Source organism: Gracilinanus agilis, chromosome 3, assembly GCF_016433145.1.
Source record: "Gracilinanus agilis isolate LMUSP501 chromosome 3, AgileGrace, whole genome shotgun sequence".
Lineage (NCBI taxonomy): Eukaryota > Metazoa > Chordata > Mammalia > Didelphimorphia > Didelphidae > Gracilinanus > Gracilinanus agilis.
The window spans coordinates 505,565,162-505,590,213 of record NC_058132.1 but is presented as its reverse complement, the minus strand read 5'-3'; the positions used below and the strand labels follow the sequence as shown (position 1 = coordinate 505,590,213).

Here is a 25,052-nt window from a genome sequence, read left to right as displayed (position 1 = left end):
TTGCATCACTGAGTAATGATGAGATCTGCACTAAAATATGAACTCAGGCTTTTAAGATATCTTTCTTCAAAGTGATTCATATTGTGGTGGTAACCGAGACTCTTGGTCAATTTAGGGACATCTGATGCTCACCAGTAAAATTTAAAGGTAAGATTCCTGTAATACCTCAAGATAAAGATTAGACTGACAAATGGGGGGGATACTGTTTTATGCCAATTCCAGAAATCCAAGGTTCTTAATCTCATGGAATTTACTTACTGATTTTCTCCCCAAATGTCTTCCCCTTCCCCACTTTGTGTAAAATTCCATTTTCTTGGCATAAGCCCACCCATACCCCACACCCACACACTGGCTAGATTTTCTGCTTAGAAACAACAGTCATTATTCTCGGTAGAGGCTTTTGATACACTCATATGTTATCAAACCTGCAGCCATGTCTTACTTTAATCAATGTTTTGCCTAGTAGAAAAAAAGATCTAGGTTCCTGTCTTCTTTGCCACTAAATGATGTGTAACTGGCTGAGACTATGCTAATAAATGGGGGCAAGTCAGCCTCTGCATCCCATAAAACTCTCTAAGACTGTACATTGAAAAGAAAGCAGCAATCTACACTGAGATAACTTCTTTACCAAGTATTCTGCTTCAATAAAATCACAAACCAGGTTTAAAAAATCCCTGTTTGACAGAAGAAAAACATATGACTTATCATTTGTTTACATGGTTATATGATTTGGGGTTTTGTTTTTAAAAGACTCCTTTATTGCAAAAATGAATAATATGGAAATGGGTATAAGTGATAACATTTGTGTAACCCAGTGGAATGGCTTTTTGGCTCTGGGAGGAGGGAGGGGAGAGGGGAGGGAAGGAAAATGAATCATGGAACTATGGAAAAATATTTTTAAAAATAAATTTAAAAAATTTTAAATAATAATTAAATTAAATTTTAAAATCCTTGTTTAAGCTACTTCACAGCGTGGCTGTGAGGATAGGGCTTTGTAAATTTAAAGCATCATAGAAATGTAAACTGGTATTATTATCATCCAGATGCTTGCATAACTCTCCCCCACACCAACATGTTATTATAGAAATGTCAAGGGAAAATACTCCTTAGAGCATCACTTGGAGGAGGTGCTTGCCCATCTAGCTTTTGTTTGTTCCCCAGAAAGAGTTATTTATGCTAACCAGAGCTTCACATATTTTCCCTTAATTTTCCATCTGACTCAGCTGATTTACAGCACTCAAAGGTCTTTCTAGCAGGTGGATCTAGATTCTAGTTCTAGCTCTACTATTTGGAAGGAATGAAACAACTATTTTTATTAAGTACTTACTATGTGCCAGGGACTGTGCTAAGTACTTTACAAATATTACCCCATTTGAACCTCACAACCATAGAAGGTAGGGGCTCTTATTATCCTCATTTTACAAGTGAGGAAACTAAGGCAAACAAAAGTTAAATGATTTTTGCCCGGGGTCCCATTGCTGGCTGAGGCTTAATCTGAACTCAGGTCCCAGTGCTTTATCCATTTTGTCACCTGGTTGCATAGCTAGTCTGGTGACCTTAGTCAAGTAATTTCATCTCTCTAAACTTTAGTGCATAATAAAAATGGAAAGGTTACCCTAGATAATCTTTAATGGGAGAAAGGGGAGTTACTATATTATTTGTCATGTATAAGCTGGCACATAGTATGCACTTAATAAATGTTTGTTGATTGATTGATCTGTATAACCTCGTCCTGGGCTTCACATTCACTGGTTGTATAATATTAAGCAACTCATTTAATTTGTCTGAGCATAAGTTTTCTCATAAGTAAAATGAGAGGGTTGGGCTAGTTGATGTCTATAGTCCTTTCTAGCTCAGAAAATTCAATGGTTCTATGAAATTATTCAAGTATTGCTTTGACAGTTTAATCAATATCATTTTTATTGTCATCATCATTTATAATTTTTTCCCTTTCCTCTTCCCACTCTACTCTTTAAATCATTCTTTTTTTTTTAACCCTTACCTTCTGTCTTAGAATCAATACTGTATATTGGTTCCAAAGCAGAAGAGTGGTAAGAGCTAGGCAGTGGGGTTAAATGACTTGCCCAGGGTCACTCAGCTAGGAAGTGTCTGAGCTCAGATTTGAACCCAGGACCTCTCATCTTTGAGCCACTGAGCTGCTCCCATAAATCAGTCTTTTCAATATCGAATTGCTAGTAACATAGGTTCTAAGATTTCATTTTGTATTATACGTTGGATCTCTAAAATTCTGATGAGCACATTTGAATGAGCTGATATCCCATTGTCTTTCCACAGGAAGATATGATGTTAGCTTTGAAAGAGGGACATGCAATCCTTGAAAGCATTAGAGAGCCACTGACCAAGAATCCCGAGTACAACCTCAATCAAGATCAGCTCGACAATCAAACCACAGTGCAGAGGTGAGAGAAGCCATACATTGTTTCCAGGTGTTCTGTTTTCTTTTTCTTTTCTTTTTTAATTAACTTTTATCCCATTTAAACGTCTTTATTTTCTTTCCCTCTCAACTCCCCCCTTATCCCAACTGGAATGACAAAACCCTTATAACTAATACTTTTCATTCAAGAGATTTTAGAAGGCTGTTCATATTTGCAAAGAAAACTGAATTGCACTTGAGTAATCAGGTAGACCAGAGGCAGGATTGTGCAGTGGCAACGTGTAGCCAACTGGAAGTGAATCAGAAGAAATGGATTCTAGACTTCATGCTGAATGCAACCAGCAGAATGACGGAGCAATTCCCTGAAACTCTCTGGGCTCCAGTGCTTTCACTTATAAAATAAAGCGATCGGAATGTATTTTCCCTAAGGTCACTTTAGCTCTACATTCTATGATTTTATGAAATTCTAGGCACTTATCCCCCTGAATTCCAAAGGAAACCTCCTTTTGTGGTTCAGAATATTCCCTGAAATGGAAACTGCTCTATTTCAAAGTTGTGAGAATACTTGATTGCCAAATAGTAATGAGAATAATGTCTTAGTGTACCAAATCCTCCTCTTTCAAAGTGTTTTTGCATTTACTTTGTCTTTTATACTTATAATATCCTTACCAAGTGGGAGGTTTTCAGTTAATAGAAAGGGAAGCAAGTACAAAGGAGGAGTCACTTCTAGGGTGAGTTAGTAGGTCAACAGGCAACTTCCCACTTTTTTAAAAACTCTGAACTTCAGTCAGTACTGTGTATTGGTTCTAAGGCAGGAGAGCGGTAAGGGTTAGGCAACTGGAGCCAAGTGACTTACCCAGGATCACAGAGTAGGAAGTGTCTGGGTCAGATTTGCACCCAGGACCTCCTGTCTCCAGGCCTGTCTCTCAATCCACTGAATCATTTTATCTCACATTTTTAAAAATTAAATATCGGAGTCAGCTGGGTGGCTCAATAAATAGAGAACCAGGCCTGGAGATGTGAGGTCTTGGGTTCATATCTGGCCACAGACACTCTTCCTAGCTCTGTGATCCTGGCCAAGTCACTTGGCTTTCATTGCATAGCCTTGGAACTCTTCTGTTTTGGAACTAATACATAGTACTGATTCGAAGATGGAAGATAAAGATTTTTAAAAAATAAAAATAAAAACATAAAAGCTAAATGCTTTCAATTGAGAAGCTACATGACAGAGTAAGAGTCAGAAATCTAGCTGTGCAACTGTGGGCAAATCATATAAGGTCAATGCTTTGGAAACTAATAATTTATGGGTTAGAATAAATCAGAGGTGTCAAACTTGCTGCTGACTGAAAAATGCCCAAGGGTGGTCAGAACCAGATTAAAACGTAATTAGGATATCTTTAATAAAGTAAATAAAAAAATACATGTTCAATTGTTTTAAACATGTCTAACTCTTCAGGGACCCTATTTGGGGTTTTCTTGGTAAAGATGCCGTAGTGCAATGATTCCCAAAGTGGGCGCCACTGCCCCCTGGTGGCTGCTGCAGCGATCCAGGGGGGCAGTTATGGCCACAGCTGCATTTATTTTTCCTATTAATTGCTATTAAAAATTTTTAAAAATTAATTTCCGGGGGCGCTAAGTAATTTTTTTCTGGAAAGGGGGCAGTAGGCCAAAAAAGTTTGGGAACCACTGCTGTAGTGGTTTGCCATTTCCTTCTCCAACTCATTTTGCAGAGAAGGAAACTGAGGCAAACAAAGTTAAGTGACTTGCCCAGAGCCACATAGCTATGAAGTGCCTGAGGCCAGATTTGAACTCAGGAAGAGGAATCTTCCTAAGGCCAGCGGCAGCAATCTACTGCGCCACCTAGTTGCCACAATACAAACAGATGAGATTAATTTGTGATTTTTCTAAGGTGATATGTGGCTATATGGATCCATTTCTATTTGAGTTTAACACTATTGGATGTGATTACTTCCAAAGTCCCCAGGTCTTCTTCCATGATCTTTTGTAAATATGAATTGTTATTAAATAACTAATAATTGTATTAATCTATTGCCATCAGGACCTAGAAGTTTCTTTTGGCTTTAGATTTTTCTATAATAGTTAAACATATATTTGCTTTGATTAAATTAGCTTCCCAAGTCATCAAGGTAGAGTCTAATGTCCTTTTATATTTTAAATCCTTACCTTCTGTCTTAGAATCAATACTGTGTATTGGCTCCAAAGTAGAAGAGTGGTAAGGGTGGGCAATAGGGGTTAAGTGACTTGCCCAGGGTCACACAGCTGGGAAGTGTCTGAGGCCAAATTTGAACCCAGGATCTCCCATCTCTAGGCCTGGCTCTCAGTCCATTGAGCCACTCAGCTGTTCCTCTAATGTCCTTTAAATAGAACCAAACAGTGGACAGCAGGGATAGGAAAAGAATAGAAACTGCCTAGCACACAGCTTTCATGGAGGTGTCCTAATTCCAATTCATCCTGATCCAAGAAAGATCTAATAAGTCACTTCCATGAGCAAGGCATTTTGTTAAGTACTAGCAATATATAAAGTGCTTTGCTCAAGGAGCTTGCATAATAGTAAGGAGAATACAGCGTGTAACCAGAGACACGTATACATAATAATTTGAGAAAAGATGTTAAGAAAGACTTACTGTAGGAGGAACTGAGCCTTAAAAAGGTCAGCTAGGTTGGCATGGTGTTTAGAGTGCCTGGCTTGAAATCAGGAAAACTCATCTTCCTGAGTTCAAATATGGCCCTGTGTGCCCCTGGGCAAGTCACTTACCTCTTTTTGCCTCCATTCTTCATTTGTAAAATGAGCAGAGAAGGAAATGTAAACCACTCCAAGAAAACTCCAAATGGGATCCCAAAGAGTCAGATCTGACTGAAAAATGAATGAACATCCTTTCTGAGCCTTGATAGAAGCGAAGCATCCTCAGAGCTAAAGAAATTCTATTTCAGACATAGAGGATGTCCAGTACAAAGGCACATGGAGTCAAGCAGAGGAATTCTGATTTCAGATAACAGTTAATAGGAACGTCAAGGGCACGAAGGGGAGCAATATGAAATCCTTCCAGAAAAGTTGTCCCAAGCCAGGTTGTGAAGGAAATTAAATGCCTAACTGAGGACTTTGTGTTTTATCTAAGGGCAACAGGGAACTGCCTGAGGTTCTTGAAGGCAGGAATGGCATGATCAGACTTGTGCTGTAGGAAGCCAATTTTGACAGCTAGATGGAAGCCGGATAAGAGAAAGAAGCTGGAAGTCAGAAGGCCAATTAGGAAGTTGTTTGAATGGTCCAGATGAAAGTGAGAATTGCTCAGTCATCCAGGGAAGGGCCACGGGTGGAGAGGAAATAGATGCAAGACATGTTATAGCTACAGAACCAAGAACATGTGGCAATAGATTAACTATGACTAAATAATGTGCAACAGAAGGAAAGGTAGGAGAGAAAGAGGATGATTTGAGAATGATGCTGAAAATCTGAATTAGGGTATCTAAAAAGTTAGTGATAACTATCCTCTACTGAAATGGACAAATTGAGAAGAGAAATAATTATAATGGAGGAAGAGTGAAGGGACGAATAAGATTAGTTTTGGATGTGTTCTATCCCCTTTGAGATTTTTGCTGCTTGGTGATGTAACACTAGAGATCAGGAGGTGGGGGCTGACTGTCTAGATCTGGGAGGCATCACACATATGCTTAGGAGGCTTCATTAAGAGTATGATCTTGTAAAGAAGGCTGAGTATGAGATCAGACAAAAAGGAGAACCAAGGAGAGAAATGTGCCTAAAGAAGAGAGAGTATACAGGATGAATTTAATTTTTTAATTTTTCTAAATTTAATCCCAATTGCCTCGCCCTTACCACCCTTCTACTTAGTATAGATTCTAAGACAGAAGGTAGGGGTTTTTAAAAAAAGAAAAGTCAATAAGCATTTATTAACCATCTACTATTTACTAGTTACTGTGCTAAGCACTGGAGATACAAAGGGCAAAAGACAGTTTCTGCTCACAAGGATCTCAGAATATAATGGTGAAGAAACAGGAAAATAATGATAGAGAAGCAAGATATATATGTAGGATAAATTGGAGATTCTCGGAGAGAGGATGCTAATATTAAGGAAGATAGGGAAAGGCTTCTTGCAGAAAGTAGGATTTTAGCTGAGAGAAGGAAGCCCAGGAAGCAGAGATGAGGAGAGAGAGAATTCCAGGCATGGAGGACAATAACATCATCACATGCAGCAGAGGGGTCAAGAAGGATGAGGATTGAGACCAAACTATCATATTTAGCCATAAAGTGATTGTTGCTGTTCTGGGAGAGCAGTTTCAGACAAGTGGTGGTAAGATCAGGTGATAGATTACAAAGGGTTGAACAGTGAGTGGGAGGAGAGGAAGTTTTGGTCATGAGTGTTAGATAATTGCGGTTGGGAGTTTGGTTGCAAAAGGGAGGTAAAAGGTGGAATGTTAGCTTGAGGGAATGGTAAGATCAGGTGAAGATGGCTTCAGGACATCAGAAACATTGGCCATGTTTGTAGGCTAGAGGAAAAGACAGTTGGATAACGTTGGAAACTAGAAAGAGAAGAGAGATGATGGAAGGAATCAAGTTTACAAAAGAAGCAGAAGAGTACAAGACCAAGGGCACAAGTAGAGAGGTTGACCATGGCACAAAGAAGGGCCCTTGATTTGTAAAGAGAATGGAACAAAGCAAGAGAAAATGGGAAACAATGTAGAGGTGTTATTATAAAGTGGGAGAAAGGAGGAAAAGAAACTCATGATATATGACCTCTTTTCTCAGTAAAGTAAAAGGTGTCTTTGTGGGCAGAGAAGAAGGTAGAAATGGTGTGGGAGTCTAAAGAGAGGAAGAGTTTTGGAACAGTTGTTGTGGGGAATATAGTAGAATGTCAGGGAAGAATAAACGGCTTGCCTACAGTGATGATCAGCAGCATGCGTGTAGGATTAGAAAAGATAGCATGGTAACCCAGGATTGGGGTTGGACAAGGGACAATGTGACAAATGAAGTAAACTTGGAAGGCAATGTGTGACTGAATTGTTTCTGGGGATCAGGATTAGAAAGGGATCTCTAAGTTCCACTCCAGATCTAAATCTATGTTTTTATGACTAAGTTAAAACCTGATGGGAATCCCAGAAGCCATGCAATAGAAATAAAATAGTTGGCCCTTCTTGTTATATGACAAATGAAAATGTTATTTTGGTAAAATTGACTTTCTCCTTGGTACAAAGTATTCTATTTTGCCATGTCTAATGATAAGGAAAGCAAGTTAACTGCTTTTGAGGGAGAATTTGCCATAGTCTGATACACATATATAGTATAGAATGATTCTTTCAGGGACAGCTAAGTGGCTCAGTGGATAGAGAGCCAGATCTAGAGACGGGAGGTCCTGGGTTCAAACATGACCTCAGACACTTCCTAGCTGTGTGACCCTGGGCAAGTTGCTTAACTCCATTGCCTGACGCTCACTGCTCTTTTGCCTTGGAAGCAATACATAGTATTGACTCTAAAATGGATGGTACAGATTTAAAAAGAGTTAAAAAAAAAAAAAAGAATGATTCTTGCCCTTCCTTTTAGACTTTTGGATCAGCTGGGTGAAACTGAAGCAGCTTTTGATGAATTTTGGGCAAAGCATCAGCAGAAACTCGAGCAGTGCCTACAGCTCCGGAATTTTGAGCAGAATTTTCGGGAGGTGAGTAGTCATAAGACTGTGTGAAATGTGAGGGATGCTCCTCAGTATTGCCATTGTCGAGCTGTGATTTGTTGTGAGAGAGAACAATATTCAATGCAATGGAGTTTGAGGGCAAAGACACTGGAGAGATTTGCCATTTCCTTCCCCCAGCTCATTTTATAAATGAGGAAACTGAGACAAACAGGGTTAAATGACTTGTCCAGGGTCCAGGGTCCAGCCAGTTTGAAGTAAAGAAGATGAGTCTTCCTGACTCCAAGCCAGACAAATAGTGGACAAATTTGTGTAAGGCTTTAAAACCATTTCTGAATTTTAAAAAAATCAATCTGGTGGTAAAGGAAAACAATGTTAAATTTGGTGGGGATAAAATAGAAAATGATAACACTTTTTAAAAAAAATTTGTTATGTTTGGGTTGCCTTTTGGGGTTACGCTTATATAACATCTGTTCTAAAACTTTCTGAGATATATCAGCCATTTTATGTGACAAGGCATTTGTTGGCATATGAAGCAGAATTCTACTACTTGTGAGATCTTCTCCAGGTATGAAGACAAAATTAGTCAAAAAGAGACTTCAATGAAGTCTGACCTGGAAGTGTTCTGAGCTCTCTCACTTATTTGCTGTATGACCTTGGTCAAGTCCTTTATCTTCTCCATGGCTCAGTTTCCTCATCTGTAAAATAAGAGTTGGACTGCATGGCATCCAAGTCCCTTTCAGTTCTGGATCTATATTCCCAAGCTTCTAGAACTGTGATTCAGAGGGTTCAGTGATAAAGATTCAAGCCAGCTACAGAAAGCATAAGGTTTAAGTGTCTCATCTGAACAAACACACCAGAAATCAGTTCAAATCATTGCCAAGCCCTGTGCCAGGCTCTCAGGATACAAAGACAGAAATGAAAATATCTGCCCTCAGGGAGTTTGCAAAATTCCACAGGGATTTTACAGATAAATCAAAACAAAATATATATTAAACAAAAAAGCACCAATAACTGAGGGGGGAAGAAGGGATCAATCAGTGCCTTGTGAAGGAGTTGGTATTTGAGCCAACCGTTGAAGGGAGCCAAGGGTTCCATGAGACTTTGGGGGAAAGAGCAAATAGACTTCCAGTGTCCATGATAAGTCCAAGTGAAAACACAAAATGAAAACAAAAGTTGTTTAATTTGAAAGGAATGTGGGCCCAGAATTTTAACTTTAGCCCCTGATTTCATCCTTTGCTGTCTCATGAATCACTACATTTTAGTGGCTAACTTGATTTTAGCAAGCTTCACATACTTATCCCCACCACCAAAAATGCTTAGGTATGAAAAAGTCAAATCTCCCAGGGCTTAGAAGTGCTTAAAAGTACTGCAGCAGGCTTTCATGCCTTTATCCCAAGAGAGTTTTTAAACCCCTGCCAGCTCCTTCCTTTGTTCTACAAGACTGAGCAGACCTCGAGGGACTACAAAATCACTTCTCTTGACATCTTTGTATAGCTTTTCTTTGCTTTTAAACTTTTCTTCATTAAGATAAAAAATGAAATGGAAATTGAGTGAATTAAAATGTAGCTCAATTTCTAAAATTAACCTAGAATTTCTGGTGACATGGTGCTGCAGTGAGAGGACTGCTAGACTTGAGAGTCAGAAGACCTAGGTTCAGGTGCTGGCTCAGCCCTTAGAGAGCCAAATGACAACCAACATGGCACCCTGTCTCATCAGTAAAATGAGAATAATAATCAACCGTGTACTACCCTCCTCACCAGGAAGAAGCAATTCTTTCTTTTTCTTCCTTCCTTCCTTCTTTTCTTTCTTTCATCCTTCCTTCTCTTCTTTCTTTTTCTTTCTCTTTCTTTTTCTTTCTTTCTTCCTACCTTCCTTCCTTCCTTCCTTCCTTCCTTTCTTCCTTCCTTCCTTTCTTCCTTCCTTCTTCCTTTTTCTTCCTTTTTCTTTCTTTCTTTCTCTTTCTTTCTTTCTTTATTTCTTTCTTTCTTTCTTTCTTTTTTTCCCTTTCTTTCAGTCTTAGAATTGAAACTAAGTATCAGTTCCAAGGCAGAAGAGCTAGACAATTGGATTTAAGCTACTTATCCAGGGTCACACAGCTAGGTAATATCTGAGGCCACATTTGAACCTAGAACCTCCTGTCTCCAGGCTTGACCCTCTATCCATTGTGCTACCTAGTTGCCCCTGAGGTAGGTAAGTTAAGTAGCCTCTAAAGTCTTTTCTAGTGTTTAATCTTTGATCTAAGTATAGCCATCTAAAAATAGTAAAGAAGTCCCTTTTTTTGGTTAAATAATACATTTTTATTTAACTTTACTTAAGTATTTTTCACTAATTTTTCCCCAATTAATGTAAAAATTTTTAACTTTAATTTTCAAACATGTTGAGTTCCAAATTCTCTTTCCTTCCCTCTCAACTCCTCTCTGAAACAGTAAGCAATTTGATATAGGTTATACATTTGTGATCATGCAAAGCATATTAGTCATAATTTCCATATTATTCATGTTATGGAAGAAAACACAAAGAAACTAAGGTGAAAAAATCTAACTCTTCAATCTGCATACATACTCCTTTTGTTCTTTCTCTGGAGGCAGAGAGCATTTTTCATCATGTCTCCTAGTTATCTTGGATCATTGAATTGCTGAGCATAACTAAGTCATTCACAGGTCATCATCATACAATATTATTGTTAATGTGTACAATGTTTTTTATTGGTTCTGCTAACTTCACTTCACATCAGTTCACCTGAGTAAAAAATTTTCAAAATTTCTCAGGTACAGTCGCATTATTAGCTTGGCACCCTTTTACCTTGTTGATTTGATACCTTCAGGCAGACATATCTTCTTAATATTCTTTTTCTGTGCCCTGATCTCTCTGTGTTATATCTTAATTTTCCAGAGAAAAGTATGCTTTCATGTGATTGCTATGAAATGTGTTGATAATATTGGCTCTCTCCATCTCAGCCTTTACCAACAGTGACCTTGCTCTCTCTTCCCATCAACTCCTCTTTCCCCAGGTGAAAGCCATCTTAGATGTTGTATCAGAGAAGTTATCAGCCTTTACAGATGTGGGAAATAGCTATGCTCATGTGGAACATATGCTCAAGGACCTTGCTAGCTTTGAAGAAAAATCCAATGTAAGTCATATAATGTGTCAATTCCACAATTATCTTTTTTTAATTACTAATTTTTTTAAACCCTTACCTCTCTGCCTTAGATCAATACTAAGTATTAGTTCCAAGGCAGAAGGGTGTTACATAAGGGCTAGACCGGTGGTTCCCAAACTTTTTTGGCCTACTGCCCCTTTTCCAGAAAAAATATTACTTAAACCCCTGGAAATTAATTTTTTTTAATTTTAATAGCAATTAATAGGAAAGATAAATGCACATGTGGCCATCACTGCCTCCCTGGATTGCTGCAGCACCCACCAGGGGGCGGTGACGCCCACTTTGGGAATCACTGGGCTAAACAATGAGGGTTAAATGACTTGCCCAGGTTCACAAGGCTATGATGTATCTGAAGCCAGATTTGAACCCAGTATCTCCCATTTCTAGCCTTGGTTCTCAGTCCCTTGAACCACCTAGCAATTATCTCTTAATATTAGAAAAGTAGGGTGGCATCTAATTAATAGAAAATGTTTCATTCTGGTTCCTAATATCCAAAGCTCACTTTGAAGAGACAGAGGCTGCCCCTGATACAATCACTTGGCTTTTATGTTGGCCATTTCTACAGTGGCACAGTAAAATTTTATAATTTAACAATTCTGTCTTGTCAGATGGACTCTGAACAAGGTAGGAAATGGCTTACTACAAATATTTTCCACCCACCTAGATTCTCCCTCCAGACCATTTCAACACTCCTGAATTAGCAATGTGGAAACTTAACATACAGTTACATATGATGCCGCCTCTTAGCCTTCCTGGCTACAAATCTCCAATGAGCTACTGATTTTTGAAAAGTTCTGCTTTTTGCCATACAGACTCCCTATTCTAAAATATTTGACTCTCATAGCTGCGTGTGTGTTGAAGAATTTTATATTGATGCATTTAAAAGTTTTCCTTATAAAAACAATGAATGAGGGAAAAAAGAGTTCCACTAGGACAATGTGAAAATACCCCAAATGTTGTTGTTTTAACCTTTCCCATCACATAAACTAGTTTGTCTCTAGCTGGCTATGTGAATTCAGATAGCATATAGTCATAGCCGTAAGCAAAGAAAAATGGCACTCATACACATCTTGGCTAATACTATCCCAATTACAGTGTTTTACCTTGCCCTGAAGAAAAGAGTTTCCCTGAGTTGCACATAACCCAAATAAGATCCATTTGATTCTCTTTTTTCTTTTTTAAACTCTTACCTGCTGTCTTAGAATCAATACTGAGCATCAGGTTCCAAAGTAAGAAGACCTGTTAAGGAATGGGGGTTAAGTGACATGTCCAGGGCTACACAGCTAAATTAATTTTCTTATGATGTCTTTCTCTTTCAGGAAGCTGTAGAGAAGGCTAGAGCCTTGTCTTTAGAAGGTAACCAGCTCATCCAAAGCAAGCATTACGCTGTGGACTCCATCCTGCCAAAGTGCAATGAACTTCAGCACCTCTGTGATGAATTCACAACTGAAATGAGTAAAAGGAGGAATCTCCTCCACAAATCACTAGAACTCCATAGCCTTCTTGAAAAAGTATGTTGGGAAATGAAAACCTCTCCCTCCCCTCCTGCACTATATTCTCTTGTTTAAAACAACCCCAGGCATGTGACCTTGTATCCCCAGTTTCTTGTCTTCCCCATCTCAGTGGTAGCAATAGTATTTCTTTGAGGATGACATCATGCCCAGACTTCCTGTACTTCTTCATTTTTCTCTTGGGATCTAACAGGCATGTGCTAGTATATTTATCTGTATCTCGTCTATATTTATGAAATCTGGTAAAGAGCTGGCAACTCATCCATGATGCCCATTTTCTATTCTGTCTGCTATTTGGGTTTACAGTTTATTTTTCCTTCAGTAGAATATAACACAGAAGAAAAGCCATTTGACTTCAAAATGTGTTTTTTCCTGGGGACAGCAAGGGGCTCAGTGGATTGAGAGCCAAGCCTAGAGAGGGGAGGTCTTGAGTTCAAATCTGGATTCAGACACTTCCTAGATGTAGAACCCTGGGCAAGTCACTTAACCCTCATTGCCTTGCCCTTACCACTCTTCCACCTTGGAACCAATGTACAGTATTAATTCTAGAATGGAAGGTAAGGGTTATAAATAAATAAATAAGACTTTCTATCCCAAGAAACATGTAGAATGTAATGGCAAGAGTATAATGATTAAGTACTTTGGATCATAATTCTAAAACTTATGCATTCCATGGGCTGTTGTTAATCAGTGAAGAGTTACTTTCAGCAGAAAATATGCCTACAAAATGATAAATTTCACGCACCTTTCAGCTTCTCTGATATCTTTTTTCTCCTCCTTCTCCTGTGTTTTATGTGTCTAGTCTATGAAATGGTGTGACGAAGGCATTTACCTGCTAGCTTCCCAGCCCGTGGACAAATGCCAATCCCAGGATGGAGCTGAGTCAGCCCTACAAGAGATCGAGAAGTTTTTAGACACTGGTACAAAAAACAAAATCCAGGAGCTAAATAAATTTTACAAAGAATATGAATCCATTCTCAATCCAGATCTAAAGGTAATATTGACATGTAGCTATGGGCAAAATAGTTTTTTGCGAATGGTTATTTTCATAATTCAAAAACATATATTTTTACCCTGCTAAGTGCTTAAACAATTTCCTGAATCTTACTACTTTAAAAATTCATTACATTAATTTCAGAATTCTGAACTTAAAAACAAGAAGTATTTTTGTACACAAAGCAGAACTCAAAGAGAATTCAACATCAAATTGTTAATTTCCCCTTCATATTGCTTGTGCATATATGTGTGTATATAAAATTTTACACATTACTTCTAAGACATATTTTAGAATTAGATTTTTAAGAGACATAAATGTTGTCAAATCCAGTCTTCCTTTAATGGATGACTATCTCCTACAATATCTCTGATGAATGACTATCTATCCAGACTCTATTTGAATGTTTCCAGTAACAGGAAGCTCACTACTTTGTAAATTCTTCTCCTCCCATCATTGGTCAGTGCTGCTTGGCACACAATTATTCCTTATGTCCATTTGGAATCTATCTCACAATAGCTTCTCCCAGTTGGACCCAGTTCTACCCTGTACTCTCAACACAGAATACACCTACATCTCTATAGCCCCTTGGATATTTGAAAACAGTTAATTTTGTCCCTCCCTCAGTCTTCTCTTCTCCAGGATGAGCCATATACAATTATCATCCCTTTATCACATGACATCATTTCCAGATTTCTCACTCTCTTAACCATAATCCTCTATGTGGACCCTGGTTATCAACAGTCCCCTTCAGGTACATCACCCTGAACTGAGTCACAGGATTTACTACGGAGTTAATAGAAATGTTTAAAAAGACCACTTTTAAGGGGTTGATTTTGGGCAAACTCCTCTATTTGTATGACCTAGTTATGGTTTCTTTTTTTCCAACAATTGAGGCACCTGTCCTTAGCATCAATCATTAGAATCAGGACTGTGGAGTTCATAACTGTTGTACTGTCATTTCAGGAACATGTACAAAAGGTCTTTCAGAAACAAGAGAGCATGGAAGAAATGTTCCAGAAGAGACAGGTGAGCCTGAAGAAACTGGCAGCAAAGCAGACCCGGCCAGTTCAGCCCGTGGCACCAAGACCTGAAGCATTTACAAAGTCCCCCTGCCCTTCTCCAGGTATGCTATTTTATATTTCCTCATTATTATTTGTTATTCATTCATTCAATAAGTGTACTGAATCCCCAGTGTTGTTTGAGATGCTTTAAGGGCATGTGCAATAATAAGGAAACAGCATAAGACAACATTGAAGCACTGTCTCTAATATCTTTCCCCTCCTTTCCATTGCTACTACACCTTATTTCAAGTCAATCAGTCAACAATTTCCATTGCTACTGACACCTTTTTTCAAGTCAATCAGTCAACAAACATTTCTTTTTTTATACCTTTACCTTCTGTCTTAGATCAATGCTAATTATTGGTTCCAAGTGTAAAGATTAAAATTAATATTCAATAACTAAGTATTATATTTTATAAAGTTGATTGATAATAACTAAAGTAATAAAACTAGCTAACCAAGCCCCCCGGTTGCGGGAAAAGAGAGAGAGAGGCAGTTACAGCCTATATATACAAAGCATGACTATGCAACCTGGTAGGGAAATTAAAAGGAATTTTGGGAAATTCTGAAGGACTTCTGGGAGATGAAGTCCAAGGGTTCAAGATTTCTGATTATGCATGAGACAGAAGAGCAGTAAGGGCTAGGCAATGAGATTTAAGTGACTTGCCCAAGGTCACACAACTAGGAAGTGTCTGAGGCCAGTTTTGAACCCAGGACCTCCCAATTCCAGGCCTGTCTATCCACTGAGCCACCCAGTTGCCCCTCAACAAACATTTCTCAAGTGCCTGCTTAGTGCTTGCACTAAGGATGCAAAGAAAGGCAAAAAATAGTCCCTGCTCCCAAGAAGCTAACAATACATGAGTAGGGCTGGGAGTGAATCTCTTTTACTCCCTCTCTTTGCTGCTGTTCAGTCATTTCAACCTTGTCCAACTTTCTATGACCCTATTTGGGGTTTTCTTGGCAAAGATACTGGAGTGGATTGTCATATCCTTCGCCAGATCAAAACAGTCTAGTGGGGGAAGACGATATGCAAATTCCTATGTATAAACAAGATATAGACAGGGTAAATCGAGGATAGTCAATCAATAAATACTTCTTGGACACCTACTCTGTGTGAGGCACTGTGCTTAAGTGCTGGAGTTATGAAGTAAAACATAAGATGCTCCCTACTCTTAAGGTACTTATAATCTAATAGGAGAGAGAACATGAAAACAACTATGTACAAAGAAGATAAATACAGGATAAATTGGAGATGATCAAAAAAAGGAAAGGCACTAACATTTAAAGGGAATGAGAAAGTCTTCTTAAAGAAGTATTTATTGATTGACTATCCTCAATTTACCCTATCTTTATCTACTCCCTGGACTATTATAATTGAATTCTCCTTGGGCAACCCCCACCTCCAATTCTTCTCTCTTCCTAAGAAATAGGTGACCAGAGAAACCCTCACTCCTTAGCCTGACTCCAATCTACCTTTCCAGCCTGCATTTCCAACCCCCTTCTACTTCTACTCTATATTACAACCAATGTTTACCACTCATCTTTCCCAGACCTCCTGCTAAGGTTTCTCATCTCCTTACCTTTGTTTCTGATCTTCTTTGCATTGAGAATGGCTTCTTTCTCCCATTTCCCAATGTGAAATCATACTCATCTTCCAAAACTGAGCTTCGATGCTCCCCCCTCCAGGAAGCCTTCTCTAATTCCCAACTTGAAAGTATTTTCTTGCCTGAGCTCTTTTTATACTGTTCTCTTTCCTTCTATATTATACCCCACAATGATATAGCTAGTCACCAGTAATTTATTCCTCTTCCCCTAGACGCTACTGTCTCTCACCACAGTCAGTCAACTGGGATATAGTAAGCACCTACTAATGCCAGAAACTGGGCCTGGATTCTAAGGAATTAAGGAAAGATGCAAATGGTCCCTGCTCTCAAAGAACTCACATTTTGATAGGGGAAACTATGCAAACAACTATGTATAAATGATATATATTCAAGATAAATTAGGAGTTATCAGCTAAAGATTATGTATATTTTTAAAAATTATTTATATGTATATATATGTTATATATATTTTATGTAAAAGTATATGTATAAAATGCACAGGCTTCTACTATAACTTCATTTCTCTAGAAAAAGTTAATTATGACCAAAGAGGAAGGAAGAGCAGCTAGGTGATCCAGGGTGCCAGGCCTGTAATCAGGAAAACTGATTTTCCTTGTTTCAAATGTGGCCTCGGATGTTTACTAGTTGTGTGAACCTGGGCAAGTCACTTAACCCTGTCTGCCTTGGTTTCTCCTCTGGGAAATGAGCTGGAGAAAGAAATGGCAAACCACTCTAGTATCTTTGCCAAGAAAATCCCAAATGTGGTCAGGAAGAGTAGGACATAACTGAAATGACTGAACAACAAAGAGAAAGGGAGTAAGAGATTCATTTCCAGCCCTACCCATTCCATCCATCCTTTCTCTGCCCTAGAGGCCCTGGTGGGAAATAAGCCAACAACCTAAAGGCAACCAGGAACCTTCCTTCCCTACCATGCCTAAAACAGATGAAGAGCCCTGGTTTAAAGGGTCCAGAAGTAATCTGACCTTCCTCTCCTCCCCTCCCGTGTTGATGCTTATTGAGGCATGGTTTGCTGCAGCCTCCATAGGCACAGATGGGCAGATGTTCAAATATTAGTGCTGGCATTGGCTTAGATAGCAAGCAACTAGGAACAGCAAAGATATCAATGAGTCACAGAATACTTTGGGGGTATAGGAAGACTAGAAAGGTAAGAGGGGTCCAGTTTGTGAAAACAGGAGGAAGAGAAAGGCTGAAGGTTCCTAACTATTCAAAATTCTCCAACCAAAAGATACGCATTAACAAAACCATTGTTTTTCCATACCAGGTCTTCGAAGAGGTTCTGAGAACTCCTCTAGTTCTGAAAGCAACGTGCCCAAAAGAGGAAACTACAGAAGAGCAAAGGTAATATATGATGATTTTCTCTCAAAATTCTTTTTATCTACTATTGGTTCCTGACTTCCCTGACCATCATCTCCTATATTGTTGTCCTCCCTTATTACAATATAAATTCCATGAGGGCAAGAATTGATATTTGCTTGTGTGTTTCAAGGCTTATTACACTACACAACACATAATAAAAACTTTTCATTCATTCATCCTCAATTCCTTTTATCTAGAAGTTTGTCTGCCCTGGAACTTCCTAATAAGTTAGGTAATGGTCATAAATAGTTAAAAGGCATGTCCACTGACCTTTGCATTTCCCTTACTTCAGGAAACTTCTTTTGCATTGCTTAGATTTCTGGGTCCTTATAGGACATCCATCAACTTTGGCCCAAGGAGCAATCTGTAAATGTTAGAAAATCATTTTCCCCTTTTTTAGATAATGGTCATATCTGAGAACCTAACAGTCACTTGACTGCTAAGTCAACTTTTTAAATAATTTAATTTAATTTTTCCCTCAATTACATGTAAAAAGAGTTTCCAACATTCTTCAAAGAATTTTGAGCCTCAAATTCTCCCCACTTTGTCCCTCCCCACCAATTCCCTATCCCCTTAGAGGTGGTAAGCAATCCTATAGTTTTTCATGTGCAATCATGTAAAACATTTTCCATATTAATCCTTTTGTGGAAGGAAACTCAAACAAAAAATAAATTTAAAAAGTGAAAAAAAAGTTTGCTTTGGTCTGGATTCAAACTCAGTTCTTTTTTTTCTGGAAGTAGATGGTGTTTTTTTTTAATCATGGGTCCCTTGTAATTGTTTTGGATCAATGTATTGCTGAGAACAGCTAAGTTATTCACAGCTGTTCATTGTACTGTATTCTTGTCACTTTGGAAAGTTCTGGTTCTCTTTATTTCACTCTGCTTCAGTTCATGTAAATCTTTCCAGGTTTTTCTGAGCTCCTCCTACTTGTCATTTCTTACTGCACAATAGTATTCCATTACAATCATCTACTATAACTTACTCAGCCATTCACCAATTGATACACATCCCCTCACTTTCCAACTCTTTTAAGCCAGCTTTCAATGAGACACCATGATGGAATTGCCTATTAACTTGTGACTTCTTCCTCTCACTCTGTTTAAAGACAGACATCATGAAGAATATTCCAGATTTAAGCAGTTCAGAACAGGGACATGAAATAGTGAGATATGGAATCTAGTACCTTTAATAAGCAAGAAAAGAAAAAAAGCAATACAAAGGCCCTGATTAATTATTCTTTTTTGTTTTAACTTGATACTATCCCAGTGCCTAGCTAGTGTTTAGCACATAGTAGGCACTTTATAAATCCTTGCTGATTCATTGTTTCTTCTCTTGCTTTAGAGTGAAATGAGTGATATCCAACAGGGCAGAAGTGGCTCAATGATGGATGATGAAGAAAATCTGGCAATATTACGAAGGTGGGTTTTGCCTCAGTCGGGACTGATTGCCTTTGAATGTGGTTCAGGGATAAAGCAGGTAATATCCAGGCAACTCCATAGCCTTGAACCCAGCAGAATTTCTTGATTGAAATAAGCTGCCAAATCAAAAGATAATCAAGACCTAGTACTCTGAAGAGTGCTGACAAAATTCAGAGACCAGTGTGGGAACAGATTAGAGACAACAACTAAAATGGTGACGCTAAGCTTAGATCTTGCCCAATGGTTGAAAAGCGACTGGAAAAAAAATGCCATTTTGTTACTCAATTCTGACAAGCAGACTGTTGTCTGAGACTCAAGATTATAAAATGGTTTCACTTCCCCAGATCCTCAATTTCCTTCCTATATCTGCAACACCGATGTATCTCCTTTGACTAACTCAGCAGTTTAGCTATTCTCCAGCTTGTCATTTTTATGCATTTGGCCAGTTATCAAATCAATCTCTGGAAGGAGATTTCTTGGGATTGAAATTATCCTAAAGTTTAGTCAGAATTCATGAGTACTAAAAAAACTTTTTCTGGAAAAGCCAGTGGTAAAGAATGGATTAATGACTGAAGGAATGTGCTTTTGCAGAACTCAGTTATATTTATCCCATGAGAACAAGCATCGCACAATATACTGTGAAGGAAATTTCCAAGGATCAAACACAGCTCTACTAAACCTTGAAGGGGGGAAGCCTAAATTAACAGTGACCTTATTTGTATTCACCTATAAGACATAGTATTTGCAGGTAACATAGTAGAGCACTGAGTCAAGAAGACTGTAGAATAGTGTCTTGTGTGTCTTCTTTTTAAACTCTTACTTTCTCTCTTAAACTCAATACCTAGTATCAGTTCCAAGGCAGAAGACCAATGCTCTTCTGTAAGGGCTAGGCATTTGGGGTTAAGTGACTTGCCCAGAGTCACACAGCTAGGAAATATCTGAGGTCATATTTGAACCCACGACTTCCTGTCTCTAGGCCTAGCTCTCTATTCACTGAGCCACCTCGCTGACCCCCTTGCATGCATTTTTGAAGAACATTCCTGTAAGGAGTTGACATTTTTCCTTGTTTACAGACATGTAATGAATGAACTTATTGAAACAGAACGGGCATATGTAGAAGAGCTCCTTTGTGTCCTTGAGGTAAGTATATGCATTGTGTATAGCTTTGGCCACCTGTCCAAGAGTTGAACTGGACTTAAAATTTTAGACAGAGAAAAGATTTCCTTTTTATTTATTAGCTTTATCTTTTTGAGTTAAGAAATTAACTTGGAAATGGTTCATATTCTGTGTTTTTGCAGTCAAATATGTACCCTCAGGGTCCTTCATAAATAGATGTAAAGTTTATTAGCTTTAAAAATAATCCAAAGTGCCAGACATGGTGGGATGCTTGAACTCAGAAGTTCTGAGCTGCAGAAGGGCTGGCACCAATATGGTGAGCCTTCTAGAAGTGAGGGACCACCAAACTATTTAGGGAATGACTCACTGGCCTAAACAGGAGTTGAATTACTTCTTGCTCCCCATTGCCACTTCCAGGGTTCCTCCTTTACCTTCATCACTCAGGAATTCCTGTCTTTTGACTTTTTACACTATTCAGAGCAACTGCCCAATAAAATCCTGGTAGCTGTTGTCTACAGGCCCCCCCACCCCAGTCATCTCCCTTCCTTCCTCTAAGAGTTCTGATGTTGGCTTACAATTTTTCTCTCTTCCCCAGCTCCTATTCCTATGGAATTTTAGACAGCCATACATATTGACACTCCCTCAAATATCCAAAACACTCAGTTTATCGACCTATTTCCCTTTTAGTCACACACAAAGATGGTTATACACTTGACCTTGCCATCACCCACAAATGTTGACCATTTCCACATTCAAGAATCCTGAAATCCCTTTATCCAAACATAATTTATTAGCTTTTCACCTCTCCCCCTACTTTCCCTTACCAAACTATACTCCGTCCCCTCTGTGACTGCCAATTCTTGACCCCTCGATTCTCTCCAGGACATTTCTCCTGCTCTAGTCACTCTCTCCTCTTTTCCTCTTCTTGAATTGGTGGACCAATTCAACTCGACACTGGCCTCCTCAGCCCTATCCCCTTTATTACTTTGTCACGTGCCCTTCTAAGCCACAAACTTTGGATTATCCCCATGATTTTGCCACCATAGCTCCTACAAACATGCTTTTGAATGAAGATGGAGGAAAATCATGTAACCATTTTGACTGAGTCCACTACAAATTTATATTCTACAACCTCAACTGGATCTCTTCATTGTTTCCTACTTCTCCTGAATATAGTTTGCTTGCTTATTTATTATCATTCTCATTAGATTGTCAGCTCTATGAGGGCAAGGCCTGTCTTTTACCTCTTTATAAATGCCTGGTGCTTAGCACGTACCCTGCTGCATTTCTAACTTGGGTGGGAAAAGAAGCCTAATATCAAAAACAAAACAGAAAACAAACAAAATAAAATACCACATTATATTAATTTTTTACTGTTCAGCTTTACGCATACCCCTCAAATGACTTTTCAAAGTTCTTTGTGTTGACCTAAGACTTATGTTGACTTCCACTTCCCAGCTGAATTTCACCAATCAGACGATAGCTGAAATAAGGGTCATTCACCTGCCTCTTTCTGCACCATAGGGATATGCCGCAGAGATGGATAATCCCCTAATGACGCATCTCATTTCACCAGCCCTCCAAAATAAGAAGGATGTTCTATTTGGCAACATGGAAGAGATTTATCATTTCCATAACAGGTTAGGGGCTTTGTTCTTCAATGTCTGAGAAAGTATGTTGTTTCTTCTTCTCTATAAAGTAAGTGATCTATCTTAATGCCCCACTTCATTAAAAGAGTTTGAAGTCCAAATCAGTTGTGCTGGATTATGCCAAGTGCAGTATGAACTGATTTTTTTTAATTATAGATTTTTTCAGTTTAAAGATATTACAAGTTATAGATTTAAGCAATAAATCCTAGAGCTTTGCACAACTACTTTGAAGTGTGTCACCAACTAGAAATGATTAAAATTTGAAGATGATTATAAGTTTGATGGGAAAATTCAAGAGAACAAGCACATTCTCTTGCCTGAGTACTCAAGTGTTGATTTTCCCTTTGGGTATTAATGATTGGTAGGACAGAGATTCCAGTGGAATTGTCTTACCTCTTGAGAAGACAAAGCCATCTCACCCTTAAACTATACTGGCAGTGCACTGAGATGGAACCTGTCTTTCCCCAAGTCATTGTCCTTCCTCTCTGTAATGTTGGCAAGCAGAAATCCTCCCTTTCATTAGCCTCCCAATTTGGCACTTTGAGGAGTCATCTAGGGTTAACACTAGCGGTATCTATCAGCATCTTTGTTTTTGACTTTTATGACCCACAGAGCAAGGACCATTTGTTTATCCTGGGCATGGCCAAAGGAGAGCAAGTTAATGTGGGAAGTTTATTGCTTTCCACTTTTCATCCTCCTGAGGCTGGGCGCAGGATATTTGTTCTGAAATGCTAGTTTTTGCCTGCTTCAGGCTTGTGGGGAGTAGTGTGGGTAATTTCTTCAGAGTTGCCTATTATAGAGGCATAATCCATATTTCCATGTTCTTCTTCATAGGATAGATAAAGGACAGTCCAAAATAGAGGTTGGAGCATTATATAAGCATGGGATAAATGTTTTGAAAATCACTTTTTTCTGTAAAAAAAAAAAAAAGAAAAAAGAAAAGAAAAGAAAAACAAATCATAACTGAACCTTCCCCAGACATCAGCTATGATGGCTGAGAGATGGGTGCCCCACCTTGGGACTTGGGAAGTCCAACAGATCATGGGAATCGACATTACCACCCTTCTCTAGTATTTGGGAGGAGAGCTTTAAGGGAGTTCGGGGCTTTCTTTCTTCACATGCTTTTTTTTTTCTTCTGTCATCTGTGTCTCCCACCCTACCCATTCAGCAAGGAAGTGATTTGTAAGCAGCTAAACCCTGATGGTCTATTTTCTAAGGTCACAGGGTACTTTGTGTTAAAAGCTAAACCAAGTAGGTATGTTACCAGTAGGCTTAGCTCACTCCTCATTTCAGCCATTGGTCACTTCATAGACAATGAACATGCAGAGGTCACTGGAGTATTTTTAATTAGGACAATTAAGTTAATGGATTTTTTTACATGAAGCTCAAGCATGCTCTCCAATTACAGATTGACAGAAACTTCATCTTTTGGCTAAGGCAGATGGAAAAAGAATCAAATTTAGATTTCTAGATGTGAATGGATCACAGAATAAGATAGAGGCAGTGGAATGATAGGGAAAAAAGAGTGCCAGACCCATCTTCCTGAGTTCAAATCCGACCTCAGACACTTCTTGGCTATGACCCAGGGCATCACTTCACCCTGTTTGCCTCAGTTTCCTCATATATAAAATAAGATGGAGAAGGAAATGGTAAATCACTAATTTCCTCATCAAGAAAACCCCAAATAGGTTCACAAAGAGTTGAACACAATTGAACAACATGAGTCATACTAAATGAGGTTTACAATACATTTATCTTTTGTTAAAAGGGGTTTGCAAAACAAAAAATGCTGGGCACCACTAGTGTGGAGAAAAGATAAGAGCATTTGGAGTCAGAAAATCTGAATTCGAATCCCCTTATTTACTTATCTGTGTGACTTTAGTCAATCTATGAGCCTCACGTGTGAAATGAAGGTTAGTCTATAATTCAGTGGTTCCCAAACGTTTTTGGCCTACCGCCCCCTTTCCAGAAAAACTATTACTTAGCCCCCTGGAAATTAATTTTTTTTAAATTTTAATAGCAATTAATAGGAAAGATAAATGCACCTGTGGCCATCACTGCCCCCCTGGATCACTGCAGCACCCACCAGGGGGTGGTAGTGCCCACTTTGGGAATCACTGGTCTATATGAACCCTTAAGTCCCTTCTTTTTCTCAATCCTATGATGCAAAGCCCCTGCCTCTCCATTTGCAACATGAGACTCTAATGATCTTTGAGCAATCAGCTTCATGATTGTAAATTTTCTTCCACCCATATTTATGAATATTTATGAATATGAATAAAGAAAGCTCATTTTATCTCAAAGGGAACTTTGCATGTCAACAATAAGCATCTTAAGGGGAAACCAGAATGTGGCCCATTTCTTTAATCTACAAGTTTTGCCTAAAAACTGAAAAAAATCCAGTCCCTGCTTACTTAAGTCAGATTTTGATGGAATTGTTGCCTTAATCTATTTCTATAACTATTTTTTTAGTCATAAAAAATCTCAATGATTTTTCATTGAGGGATGAGAAAAAATCAGGAAAAGAATACTTTTTGGAAAAACTTTCCTTTTTAGGTTATTTTTTCTTCCATAAAAATCTAATAAAAATTTCCTCTGTTTAGAATATTCCTGAGAGAACTTGAAAACTACATAGACTACCCAGAACTGGTAGGAAGGTGTTTTCTAGAAAGGGTATGTATGTATGTATTATAAACTAGTAATAGATACGCTTCTTCACATTGTGTTTTTTATCTTCCATCGCTAGTTAAAATAATAGCAACGATGACATTAATTTCTTTTGTTTTCATCATTCTCATCAGATAATTTGCAAGTCTGGTGAAAATGAACCTTCAAAGCTCACTTAACCAAAACATTTGAATGGTACAGAATTACTGTTAGCCCATTTTGTCATTCATCATCAGCTAGTGGTCAATAATAAACTAATTTTGATAAAAAGGAAACTTACTCATTTATGCCTAATTGGGCAGTTCCTACAGAAGAAAGTTGGACCTTTGGACAAAGGTCCAAAGAAAAATATGGTTAAGAGGTCAGGATGAGGTGTGAATGCTAATCAGTTGGCCCACTCTAGTGGGTTGAAAGTTCTCCATTGCATTTTGAGG

At 38.5% G+C, this 25,052-nt stretch overlaps 1 protein-coding gene across 4 annotated transcripts in view; it reads left to right on the top strand.

The window, feature by feature from the left end:
• MCF2L (MCF.2 cell line derived transforming sequence like) overlaps nucleotides 1-25,052 on the top strand; it is a 285,276-nt gene that overhangs the window by 237,099 nt on the left and 23,125 nt on the right. For all 4 annotated transcript variants that reach the window (XM_044670522.1, XM_044670521.1, XM_044670520.1 and 1 more), the window contains exons 8-18: nucleotides 2,296-2,420; nucleotides 7,971-8,085; nucleotides 11,069-11,192; nucleotides 12,542-12,729; nucleotides 13,532-13,723; nucleotides 14,690-14,849; nucleotides 17,674-17,750; nucleotides 19,110-19,186; nucleotides 20,260-20,326; nucleotides 21,827-21,942; nucleotides 24,555-24,624. In XM_044670522.1, coding sequence (XP_044526457.1) covers nucleotides 2,296-2,420; nucleotides 7,971-8,085; nucleotides 11,069-11,192; nucleotides 12,542-12,729; nucleotides 13,532-13,723; nucleotides 14,690-14,849; nucleotides 17,674-17,750; nucleotides 19,110-19,186; nucleotides 20,260-20,326; nucleotides 21,827-21,942; nucleotides 24,555-24,624 — 1,311 coding nt within the window. The remainder of the gene's footprint in view (nucleotides 1-2,295; nucleotides 2,421-7,970; nucleotides 8,086-11,068; nucleotides 11,193-12,541; nucleotides 12,730-13,531; nucleotides 13,724-14,689; nucleotides 14,850-17,673; nucleotides 17,751-19,109; nucleotides 19,187-20,259; nucleotides 20,327-21,826; nucleotides 21,943-24,554; nucleotides 24,625-25,052) is intronic.